General features: G+C 33.5%; 1 protein-coding gene across 1 annotated transcript; it reads left to right on the top strand.

Moving 5' to 3' along the window:
- Positions 1-1,722: 1,722 nt before the first annotated feature.
- On the top strand, positions 1,723-13,565 carry LOC117116205 (atlastin-1-like; the record flags this gene model as incomplete). Its single annotated transcript, XM_033260198.1, has 11 exons — positions 1,723-1,762; positions 3,999-4,201; positions 4,618-4,746; positions 5,405-5,509; positions 6,611-6,712; positions 7,934-8,023; positions 8,218-8,332; positions 11,758-11,885; positions 11,980-12,033; positions 12,995-13,096; positions 13,496-13,565. Coding segments are annotated over exons 1-11 (1,138 nt in total), but the record flags the coding sequence as incomplete, so codon positions are not given.
- Positions 13,566-13,790: the final 225 nt, after the last annotated feature.

Here is a 13,790-nt window from a genome sequence, read left to right as displayed (position 1 = left end):
GCTCGGAAATACGTCAAGTAGGAATTCATGACATCTATTACTAGCGAATTAGTGGTCTGAATAATCTTAACAGTGCTATTGTTATTGCCCAGATAACTTTCATGTTTTTGCTATGCAGATGACATCCTCTTACTTAGTTTTACCTCAACCGCGGACTTCAGGTGCTAATTAACTATGCCAATAAGAATATCGTTGAACATAATCTACCCAGCTAAAAAATTCTGTTTTATCCTCGTTAAAATTCAAAGAGGAGCCCACATGGTTTCTGAACAACCATATTTTGTCATCTGTTGAAAAACTAACTTACCTTGGAATTATACTTTCATCAAACTTGAAAGGCAATTGCCATGTAGATGAACGTATTAGCAAATGTTAATGGGAATTTTTCTCAATACAGAGTGTCGGCTTTTGTAAATCGGGGTCAACAATGATGTAAACGTTTACATATGGAACTCCATTTTATCTCCTATTTTAACCTCCGGTAACAAAATAATGTGTTAACTTAACTCGTATATCAATAAACTCGACAATCTACAGAATAAGTTCTGAAAGCTGCAATTGGTATACCTAAATTTTGCAGAAGCACCCCTTTTATTTACACAATTGACGTACCAAAAGTCAGTAATAATTATAGTTAAATGCTTTTATTTAGACCTCATGGCCCAGAATTTTAATATAAATTCTGCTGCTCATTCATTTTATTCACACTTATTAAATTACTATTTTAACAATGATATGTCTCATCTTAAGGGCACCTTAGTCTCTCGTGTTTTAAATTTTGCTCACACCAACAACTTTTCGTTTATTCAATTCAGTTTTGATGTTAAATACCGTATGCATGTTAAGCCATATTTTAAGAATAATTTTTGTATTGATCATTGAATCTGTGATAGTATTAAGTCCTTATTATTTATTAATGATTTAGATAGTATTTATAGATTATTATTGTCTTTTTAAACTTTTTGCCTTTACGTTGTACTGTATTGCATTTGTCGTACAAACTTGCTTCTCCTTCGGTTGGTTTATAAAAATAAATTAAAAATTAATGATATAATCTAGTCTTAAATTTTTAAAGTAAAGAAAATGATCTTAACATTTGTTGACTTTACATTTTACTACGTGTATTGTTAAATATGTGGTCAAATAAAAGTTTTAACAAAATAATATTTACTGTGCAGGTTGAATTGTGTTAGTTGTTTAACCCAATAATGAGAATGAAACAAACGAAGGTTTTTAATTGGTGGATCCTAACTACCTGTATAGCAGCCTTGATTTGACTTCAGTTCGCTGCTTTCGTGATGGATGAACTAGTAAATGATACAATGTGGCAAAAACGTTTCCATATATTATAATTGAACGTCAGCAATATTAAATTATACACTTTGAAAAACATAATTTCTTTTTCCATGTCAAAGAGTGATATTTTCAAGTCCAGCTTCAACCTCCGTGGACTGAGGTGGGCTCGTCCCTCTTAGTCATTGGCCCATCAGAAAAATATATTATATTTGCCCCTCTGATTAAGCTGGTATTTATAACTTTGTCGGGCATTTGATATTACATATCCTAAGTCAATATATTATTGACATCATCACGTTTTATCAGTGTCATCCATTGTTGTTTAAAAATGTCAATGATATCTATATTTTGTACGCCAAAATACTATATGTTTTTTTTTTTAAATTTGAATAGAAAGATTCATGTTGAATTTTTTTTTTTCAGAATATGTCGTTGTATTACACGAAAAGCCAAAGGGTTGTACGCGGTAAGATACTTGTAATACATACAGTTGTTTCGATTTGCACTCCCATCCATAAATCATTCAATTTATTTCCTTAATGTAAAGATTATATAACGTATATGGCAAGACCTACCGGTACATATTAGAAAATTAAGGCCCATTGACAAAAGAAGAGAAAAATAAATTCGTCTTCTAATAAAAATATCAATTGAAGATGGGATTATCTTTGTGAAGACTAGTTAAATTAATATTTATATTAGTTAATAATATTGAATTTGGAGCTGGATGGGCACACCATATCCGGTGATAGTAGTTTTTGTACCGCTTTTGCCTCTCCTCAGCCCTCCTCTGCCCTCCTCTTTCTTTTTTGATTGCTTTTGTGGTTCTGGCTGAAAGGAATAAAATAAAAAATAAAAACTATACATCGATGCGATCAAAACCCAAGTTTCCTTACTTTACGGATCATAAAAAAAATCATATTTAGTATAATTGAAAATACTTATCTGGTTTGTAGATACGATGTGAGAAAGGTTAATTAATCAATTAATTTGAACTGATGTTTATTGATAGTTTCCATGTTCATTCCATGAACATCATCTTCAGAATGACGACGCTAATATTAAGCAAAACGCCCATCAAGGTGTAAAGGAAGAATCTAACCTAATTCTACCAGCAGATAAGGGAAAAGTCACAGTAGTAATGAACAAGGCTGAATACGAAAAAGCAGTACAGCCTATGCTCTCGGATACAAACCAATGAAGTACTGAAGAAAGACCTTACCCCGCGGATCCTCGATATCGTCAATAAAGACCAAGGTGACAACCTTACGCAGCATCTCAATGCCGTGGGCCCCACCAGCAGCATCGAATTTACACATGAAACGGAAAGTGATGGTAAAATACCCTCCCTCGATACCTTGATCGTTCGTAAGCAAGATGGAACTGTTAAACCCCTTGTATACAGGAAACCATCTCACACGGACCAGTATTTGAATTTTAATTCTCATCATCCATTACATAAAAGATGGGAGTTATTCGCACATTACCGGAACGTAATGAATAACATCGTTAGTGAAAACAAGGAAAGACACATCTTAACAGCGATTTCTAATTTTGACTATCCCATTCCAGGCCTTTAAAAAGAAAATGGAGGAGAAAAATACAAAACAAAAATCCTAACCTTGGAGCTTTTACACATCCTAAGCTGAAAAAAAAAAAAAACACAGGAAGAAGTAAAAATGTTAGTTGACATCCCATACGTTGCTGGTTTATCGGAGAAAGTGTCTAAAATGTTCAAGGAAGTAAAGTGTCAACACAGCAATGAAACCACACTTATCATATCACTTAAAAGACTGCTTGTCCAATTTTAGATCGAGTTTACAAGAGCAAATACAGCTGTGTGTATACAATTCTGTGTGGTAACTGTAAATACAAATACTTTGGTGAAACTGGGAGATTAAAAAAACATCAAAGAGAAGTAGAAAAGTACAATATTGAAGAAATTACACCCGGCAATCTCGAAAAGAATTACAGTCAGAATTTAGCAAATCCGTCATTGCAGACCACGCCATCAAGCAGAAGCACGTCATTGACTAGACATATCCTAAGATCATCGGTCGAGCTGATGATGAAAACACTAGGCGCATCAAGAATTCCATGTGGATCAGATGTAGAGTAGAGGGAAATGAACCAGGAACCATGATCATTATGATCAAAAACGGAATTAGAATGTTCAATGCCTCTGTGCGGCTGGGAAGTTGTAAAACAGTTTCCACTCCGCTTCCAATATTTTGTTCTCTGCTATATTGTTAGAAGAGTGTACGCCTGATACACATTGTATTTTTAGCTGGGTTTGTGTAATGTATCGCTTTTTTTTTCTACCGAGCAATTTGAAAGATTTTGTTCGTTTTTTCAGCTTTCGTTTTATAGACTTCAACAAATCAAATTGTTGTGTGCCACTGATTTTAAAGCGATTCCTAATAAACTATGAATCCGGTAGAATCTCATATTGAGATTTAGTTTGTGTAAAGCATCGTGTGTGTATGTTTGTCTTGTGTAAGGGATTGTCACCTACAAGTAGGACAGTGATATATATTCGCTATTGGCAATCATTGGCATATGTGATGTGTGCCTAAAGAAAGAATAATAATAATAATAATAATAATAATAATCAGTATTTACTACAATTATGATGGTACTAAAATAAACCTTATGTGTGCAACATGTTTGACAGTCATTTTTAATGTATTATTTATCCTTAGACTTAGACAGAGTAGAGGGAACTCAAGTGCAAATAGCTTCGGTGAGAGAGGGCAAACTTGAAATCAACAAGAAGGTTCTTGAAAATATCTTGATGAAACCCCAGTGGAAAGATGAGCGAGTGATGGTCTTGTCAATTGCTGGAATATTTCAGTCAGGAAAATCATTTTTACTCAATTTGTTGATCAGATATCTTTCCCAAAATGTACGTATACTAAAGCTCTGTCCAGGCTATGACATTTTCTTTGAAAAATCATTCTATTGTATGTCTATAGTCATGATGTTCCTATAATATATTATGACATTACATTATGACCACATTTAGACTAGTCACATGTTTTTATAAAATAAGATTTGATAGTCTGACTCTTAGTTGCGAAGTTATGAAAACATTTTAAAAAGGAGGTCAAATAGGGTCTCGATTGTTTGCGGAATTCCGTGGAATTTTAGTATAATATTCTACAATTCTTCTTGTGAGAAATGTTTGGTTGTGCCTATATTTAAGACCTAATACTTTTTGACTATATGGATTACCATTTATCACAAAATGTTATTGTTAATAGCAAATAGTGAAACTCAATTAATAATCAAACTTACATTCATTATGTTATAACTATGCAGTGCAAAGACAGGTGGATGGATAATCAAGAGAGCAACGTAGACCGATTTGATTGGAGCAAGAATACAGGAACATCTGGCATTTGGATGTGGAGTAAAGTGTTTTACATTTTAGATTCTGACGGTATTAAGGTAAGTAGACATTATACTTAAAACTCTCTTTTCTATTCCCAGTAAAACATATACATCCTAAACGTGTGCCTATTACTAGGTTAAACGTAACAGGTTAATTTTTAATGTTAAATGCTATTTTCATCTCGAATATTATGTATTTTAGAGTACATTTTAACCACCACACCAGGATTCAATATGTCGCCATTACTTGGTTTTAGCATAGTCTCCAGCCAGTTAAAATTGTTCATTTTTACTACAAAATGTGCACCCGATGCTTTGTCCTCAGTGTCGGTTTACCTCTTGTTTGTTTCATAATTATCTTATCTGATGTTTTAATGGTTGGTCGAAATTTTGGTGTAGTTAACCGTTTCGGTGATAAATGGAACACATTTTGCGTCATGTTTCAGTCAATTCTTTTATTTTAAAGGACAACTAAAATTAAATTGTATCTGTATAATTTTCATAATCTTAAGGTGCACGACGTATAAATAATAGGCACTGGGCTACCTGCTTAATGTTAAGACGTATAAAAGGATAGTACTACGATATATTTCTGCCAGATTTGTACAGGTGTATGTGGAGTAAACCGTAATAAACATTTTATCCTTACTCAAATTAGTAAATATGATTAATACATTTAAGAGGGTTTGACTATATTTTTTCTGTATGTGTTAAGTTTGGAGTCTTATTGATGGACACCCAAGGAACTCCTGATCCATACTCAGCCACAAATGAAGACGCACTACTCTTTGCATTTAGCACGTTAATAAGTTCTATACAGGTAAGATTGTGTATTTGTATGGGTAAAAATGTTCAATAAAAGATTACTTTATGTGCACAGTATATAAATTCTGGCTTTTGTAGGTCTATAATTGTAGTTCTATAATAGGAAAATGTGTCAATTATAATACCACCTATAGACAATAAAATAAACCGATAGCCGTCTTGAAGAACAAAACGAATTTCTTAGTCTTATGAAAAGGCCTCCTGGACATAAAAGAACGATAAAGAATTTCGTGGTGAGTTGAAGTTTTTCTACTACCATGACTTGTCTTCTATTGCAGGACCAATAAAAATGTGTTTTTACAATTTGGATTATTTTGATATTAACCAGTGGAGGGAGAATCTAGGTGCATAACTACATTGATAAGCAAAATCATTACATTTATGTACATCGCCAAATACACGAGGGTTATTCGAAGACCCGAACGATCGACTCCAATTCAAATCTGACGCAAGCCGGATTTGAACCGGGGTCTTCAGCACAAAAGCATGCTGTAACATTAGACATATAGCATTCTCAATCATCGGAATATTTATTTTTGGTATAATTTTATAATAATAATTAATAATAATAATAATAATAATAATAATAATAATAACAACAAAAACAACAATAACAACAACAATGTTAATGTTATAGAGCGCTTAATGCAAAACAATGCTTCTAAGCGCTTTCCACACAAAAGAACTTGAAAAATGGAATGACGCCATAAAATATCCTAACAGTAACGAAAAATAAAAATAAACACAGATTTTAAGTATTTTATGTTATTATCATGTTATTTTTTCAACTCATGTTCTCCACCACAGTAATTTAATGTATTATAATTCTACGTGATCATCTAAAGTACGGTAATTTATCATGTTCTATATCAACTCAGTTTTTTTCACCACAGTAAAATTGCAATGAATTTCATTCAATGTCAATTCCATAATAATGCTCAGTATTCCAAAAGCCAATCATGCAATGCAACTCATATATATACATATATATATATATACATAATTGTTTACAAACGTCAAATGCAATGAATCATTTATGGTCTCTATTTCCTATTTTAACAATAGAACCTGAATTGAATTGAATGTTTCATTGCAGATTTATAATTTGAAATCCGATATTAACGATGCAGATCTGCAATTCCTTCAGCAAGTTGCTAGATATGGAACCTCAGTTACAGGAGACAAAAAGCCTTTTAAGGTTAGAGGAACCCCCTTTAAATAAATAGACTTGTCTAGAGATAGACCTACATTCCACATTATTTATAGAAAAAAAATATCAATAAAAAATTGAATCATTTATTTTTAATGTTTATATTATATATTTTTTACAAAATATGTTCTTTTTAAAATTAACTTCTTGAATACATCTTGTTATAATAACCAGTCTATGTTTTTAAGCACAGAATATAGATATATACAAGATATATTATATTCTAAGGCATGATATTGAATATCGCTACGTTGTCTTCATTTGTAATTTTAAAAAGACCTTTGCAAATGAAAGACTAATGACCTTATAAATTTTAAAAAAAACAATTGTAAGGCAATAATTATTGTATTGTTTGTATAATATTGACACAAGCAGTTAAGAAAAAGAATAATAGTAAGATAAGGATTATGCGAAACTGTTTGTGATAGATGTAGACATTCCTTATTCGTCACATTTTTATATTTGGTTGTCGGGGGTCGAAAACTCACTTTGCAAACCGCTTGTGTCCTTGGGCAAGGTACTTTATCTACGGTTGCCTCTCCTCACCCAGGAGTCAAGTGGGTACCTGGTAGGTTTGAATACAACTGCGCTGATTACTAGCTGCAATATTATGCAATTCTACCCAGGGAGCTCCATATGTGTTTGATCCAATGGCCGGGGTAGTAATGTGAAGTGCTTAGAGGCTTTATGCACGAAGCGCTGTGTAAGACCGACATATTATTATTATTATTGTATATTCTGTTGTAAAAATATGCCTTTGTATCAGCGATACTCATTACCACTTAGCTACATATGAACGATTCTGATGAGATTTGAAATGCCCACAACGAGAAGAGAGTATGGAGGGGAGTTTACATGTATACATAGCAACATTTGTATGCTGTTACAGAAAATTTAGTTTTTTGGCTTTCTTATAAGTCACAAATTATATCGAGTCTAATAATACATCATGTAAAGTTTTTATATAGGCCTATATAACGTATTTAATTAAAACTGTAGCTTAGCAGTGAAGTTTAAACCTAGTAGTGGCACTTACTAATCAAAAAACAATTATTATCAGAGTGGTATAAAATGTGTTTAAAAAGATTATCGGTACTTCCATGGTTTACTGTTACTTTCCTGTTTTGGTCATGATGTAAATCTTTAAAGTATAATATTGTTCATATTTGACACATTATTCACTATTATATGAATGAATTATACTTTCAGTCACTGTTATTTCTTATTCGGGATTGGCAGAATCAACATGAATGCAACTTTGGCAAAGATGGTGGAATCAAATGCCTTACAAAATGCATGGTTAGTCACAGTTCATGTCTTCAACCTTATAATCTTAAAATAAAGCTCCTGCTTTTAGGACTAACACCAGAGTTCGCACTCGGAATGTTCGTATGATGTTTTATACGGTGACGTTTTGGTTTCATTATAATATATTACAAAATGTTTAATTTTTCAGCAGAATTACGTATATTTATCTTTGACTTAAACAATAGGACAAAAACCAAGACCTTAAACAATCCATTCATCAGGTGTTCGAAAACATAAGCTGTTTCCTTATGCCTCGCCCAGTAGAGAATGCTTGGAATACTTCCATTTGTCAAGTTAAAGGTTGGAAAATATAATGGAATTTTACGTTTAATTTTAAGAAAGTATAATGATAATAATATTAATAATAATAATTATTATTATTACCATTATTATTATTATTATTATTATTATTATTATTATTATTATTATTATTATTATTATTATCATTATCATTAATATTATCATTATTAATATTGTTATTATTATTAATATCATTATTATTTCAAAGTACCGGTTTATTTTAAGCACATTTGCACAATTATCAAAGAAATGTACATTAAAAAACAATAAAAGCAATGAATACAAAATAGTAAACGTGATATTATACTACATCATTAAAAAATATTCCAACAATGTTGTAAAACTGATTTTTTTTTTTAGACAAGAAAATTAAAATTGACGAAAGACTATAGGAAGCGGTTAATAAGATACAGATTTTTGAAGATTTACAACCTGGGAGTGGGGGGATAAAAAGCGGGAGGTTATGCAGTTTTTAAATATCCCACCAACTACAAAATTAATATCGGCATTAGTTTGAGACGCTCCTCCCTCGGGTCTCGGTAGAGTAGAATCAATAAAGGCCTGTTAGAACCGTTAATGTAGAAAACAAAAGCTAATGTATTAACAACTGTTAATGTAGTACACTCCACAGCTTATGTAGTAAAACTCCCGCTAATGTAGAAATACTAACAGCTTATGTAATAAGAAGAAAATCAACCCCAGTTTATGTAGAACGCTCAACAGCTTATGTACAGACCAAAATTGTCTCACAGCTAATTTAACTACTATCGCGAGCTAATGTAGAATATTAGAATACCATTGGCGGAAAAAACATGGGAGGAACTAAAATTAGGTTGCCTGCACATTTCATAATGGCCTGTAAACCTGTGAGGGCACTTTAAAAAAGGGTTGCTATGCCTGTATTATAAGGTGCTCACCTCGATAACCACTAATCAATAAGGGCTTAATGGTATAGCATTGTTCATAAGATCGACAATGCCGTAGGTTAGTCGTTGTCGGTCGGTTGGTCCCCATTACGTTTAACATCTATTTTCCCAATTTCAGTTAAGCCGGGCACTCACTGCGCCCGTCCATCGTCGGCCGACGCGATTCTATGGAGAACGATCCGTTCAGACTGCCACCGACAATTAGCAGGCAGCATGGTGTGGCGTCGTCTATCGTTCACAGGGAGCGAAGTTAGATTCGTCGTACGACACAGTGGTAGTGCCCTGCATTATACGTATTGGTTTAGCAGACAGTTTATTAATAATGTCGGTCGGTCGGTCATTTTATCCGTCTGTTGGTCTGTCTTATATATCTTACATTGGCGGATCTGGAGGGGTGATGGGGTCCTGACCTCACTCCCCTCCTGGGGGAAATTAAAAAAGAAATCTAGACCTACTTTGTTTAGGACCCGTGAGCTGAAATTTCTATTGTTACAAAAATATTGTAACAAAAAAAAAATAGAGAATGATAAGTCGGGAAAGCTCATTTTCCGCCATGTAGGAACCAATAATTTTCCCGGTAAAAACCCGGACCCCCTTTCTTTTTGGGGTTTATCGATTCATTGGATCGTTTTCAAGAGACCTAAACCTAAACTTTTAATGCCTTAAAAGTCATTAAAAGACACCTTAGAATTCGGGAAAAATCATTTCCTGCCATCTAGGAATCAAAATTTTCTCGGCCTTCTCCTCTTTGGGGCTCATCGATTCATGGAAAAAAGAATGCGTATGCAACTACCCAACTTTTTATGTATATACGCACATAGACCTATTTACTGTAATAAGAATGAAAAAGTTTACCTGACCATTTTAAAGAGGGGAAAAATTAAAAGACACCTCAGAAGTCGGGAAAGCTCATTTCGCGCCATCTAAGATTCAAAATTTTCCCGGGGAGGACACTCGACCCCCTTTCTTTGGGGTTCATCGATTCATGGAAAAAAAAAACACGTATGCAACTACTGCACTCATTTTTTTTCTGTATAGACCTATACCGGTACATAAAACTTTTGAATTTTTAAGAACATATAAGTCATTAAAAGACACTTCAGAAGTCGGGAAAGCTCATTTCCCTCCCGTCTAGGAATCAAAATTTTTCTGAAGAGGGCCCATACCCATCCCTTTCCTTTTTTTTTTTTTTTTTGAAACATTATGACCCCACTCCACGTAATTGTCAACCTAGATCCGCCCTTGATCTTGTTATATATAAATTAAACAGCCAGAGAAAAATGCATTCCCTTGGTAATAGCCCTTCTTCAGATCGAAATATAAAATATATAGCCATATAAAATTCATGTATAATAAAATGGTGGTGATTTATTGGTTATGGTATTCACCTTGACAGCAAGAGGTTACAGGTTCGATACCGTCGGAGGTAATTTATCTCATAATTTATTTATAGAATAATACATTGAGGACTCACTGTGCGATGGCAAACAACAAACAGGCATCAAAACATAATTCGAAACAATGTTTTCGACGAAATACAGTGCTGTTGATTATAATTTAAAGACGTAATAGTTTGAAGCTGGTAACCTCGATTATATGTTCCTTTTTGATATAAGATGTTATACTATATTGTACATTAGATGGCGATAGTAGTTACATTAGCTGAGAGGCAATTTTCGTTACTACATTAGCTGTTGAGCGTTTTATATTAGCTGGGGTTGATTTTCGTTTTACTACATAAGCTGTTGGCGTTTCTACATTAGCGGGGAGTTTTACTACATAAGCTGCGGAGTGTGCTACATAACGGTTGTTACTACATTAGCTGTTGTTTTCTACATTAGCGGTTGTAACACGGCCTAAGAGTCTTCCCGGATAAGGACTGTGCATTGGGCATTTCAAAGAACGCATTACATTTTACTGAAAGTAGGGGTTACCACAATGTTCTGGTTTATTTCTAACTGTGAAATGAAAAAGTTAATATGTGCCTCTCGGCTATTAATAAGGAGCTTCCGATTTATGTGACGACGGGACGCTAGAACGGAATCACTTATGCGTGAACGTCCTACCTGGCGTCCTACGTTCTCTGCATAGGCCCTACGTAGATTTGGTCAAATTGCATTCCAGAATCTACTCGACGAGGTGGCCACGTTCTCGCATGCGCAGGTGACTTTTAGTGACGTCATTACGTTCAACGTCCTACCGCCGTCCCAGCGTCGACGTGCATTTAAAGCTACCTATTTATAGAGTCACAAACCACTTCCATATGCAATTCGGCACAATGACGCTGAGCTTTATGCTTTTTACCCTTTATATACACAGAAAGTATTTAAGAATTTGGAAGGATGCAAAGCTTTATTATAGGCATTGGTATAGTCTCTAAATATATCATATTTTTGCTTTTCTACCTTGCCAGATAGGTAATGATTATCTGTGTTTTTATAACGATGCTGCCTTTAAATTAACCAGACTCATATTTTCATATTATGGTTATATTTTTAGACATTGTTGAACAATTCCTTGTTCAGATGAAGGCTTTGTTCAAGATTTTGTTTTCATCAAAAATATCTGAAGTTAAAGAGATAGATGGCGATGACGTCACATGTGCAAGATTACTTGATTACTTTCAGGTATTATTTTAAAGGTATTATTGCAGCAACACGATTACAAAATACTCCAATGTGCAAACTATATGGCAACTATGACTATTCATCTATATTTCAGTTATATGAGAAGTCTATCAATAAAGTCAAGTTTGAAATTGCATCAAAAATTGAGGTGAGAATAATATTTTGAATAACTGTTTTGCTAGCTTAGTTATTTCTTAAAATCTGATTATGTAATCTAATCTTGGAAGCGTGTACATTTGATGCAATTCTAATTGTACACTAATATGTAACTTTACAGCCACGTCGAGAGTATTTGCACGTCGGTGGTGGCAACGACAGTGGCAGCAGTGGTACAGGTGGCGCAAGTGACCTTAACGTTCTCGCATGCACAGGTGACTTTTAGTGACGTCATTACGTTCAACGTCCTACCGTCGTCCTAGCGTCGTCGTGCATTTAAAGCTCCCTATTTATAGAGTCACAAACCACTTCCATATGCAATTCGGCACAATGACGCTGAGCTTTATGCTTTATACCCTTTATATACACAGAAAGTATTTAAGAATTTGGAAGGATGCAAAGCTTTATTATAGGCATTGGTATAGTCTCTAAATATATCATATTTTTGCTTTTCTACCTTGCCAGATAGGTAATGATTATTTGTGTTTTTATAACGATGCTGCCTTTAAATTAACCAGATTTATATTTTCATATTATGGTTATATTTTTAGACATTGTTGAACAATTCCTTGTTCAGATGAAGGCTTTGTTCAAGATTTTGTTTTCATCAAAAATATCTGAAGTTAAAGAGATAGATGGCGATGACGTCACATGTGCAAGATTACTTGATTACTTTCAGGTATTATTTTAAAGGTATTATTGCAGCAACACGATTACAAAATACACCAATGTGCAAACTATATGGCAACTATGACTATTCATCTATATTTCAGTTATATGAGAAGTCTATCAATAAAGTCAAGTTTGAAATTGCATCAAAAATTGAGGTGAGAATATTTTGAATAACTGTTTTGCTAGCTTAGTTATTTCTTAAAATCTGATTATGTAATCTAACCTTGGAAGCGTGTAAATTTGATGCAATTCTAATTGTACACTAATATGTAACTTTACAGCCACGTCGAGAGTATTTGCACGTCGGTGGTGGCAACGACAGTGGCAGCAGTGGTACAGGTGGCGCAAGGGCATCAGCGGCAAAAACAGCAACAGTTGTGACAGTAGGTCAATGCAAGTGGTTTCAATTGAATTAAATATACTACATTAATTATTGTATTTTTCTCAGTAAAAATTAAATTATTGTTAAAATGCTTATTTTTTTTTTTTATTTAACTAACCTGTATGTTTTATACAATAGTAGGCTAGTAGTAGTTTCTTACCTGATTAAAACCTAGTCCAAAATGAATGATCATGGTATCGCACTACTCTTTGCAATTTACAAACCAATCAGGTGATTAAACTATTCCTCTTGTTAGAAAATGAAAATAACTTGTGGGCCTGCACATTTAAAATACTTGCATTTCACGCTTAATATGATGCTTGGAATTAAAATAAATGGCGTTTCTTTAAAGAAAAAACTTTTGTTCGGTGTTTTCTTTCTTTCTTTTTTTTTTTTTTAGAAAATTGGAAACAGCGATTCTGTGTATAAGCCTAAAAAGGACAAAAGAGTCCAATCAGAACCTAAATGTGGTAAGATTCTGAATGATAATGTATATCTCCTGGTTTAATTTCATTAAATTTACGTTCTTATTTATTACACATCGCTTATTAACTGCGTTAATAAGCAAAATCTTTACAGCACCAGTGTTTCAAGAATATCTAAACTTATGTAGTAAGCTTAGTACTTATTAACCTCTATTAAATTCTTGGGTTTTAGAATTATACACTTACCGTAATGTTTCCCAACACCGAATA

The sequence above is a fragment of the Anneissia japonica genome, unplaced genomic scaffold (assembly GCF_011630105.1).
Source record: "Anneissia japonica isolate Jap-2015-1 unplaced genomic scaffold, ASM1163010v1 scaffold288245_len31422_cov121, whole genome shotgun sequence".
NCBI lineage: Eukaryota > Metazoa > Echinodermata > Crinoidea > Comatulida > Comatulidae > Anneissia > Anneissia japonica.
Note: the sequence above shows the minus strand (reverse complement) of the source record. Positions and strands in the feature narration are given on the sequence as shown.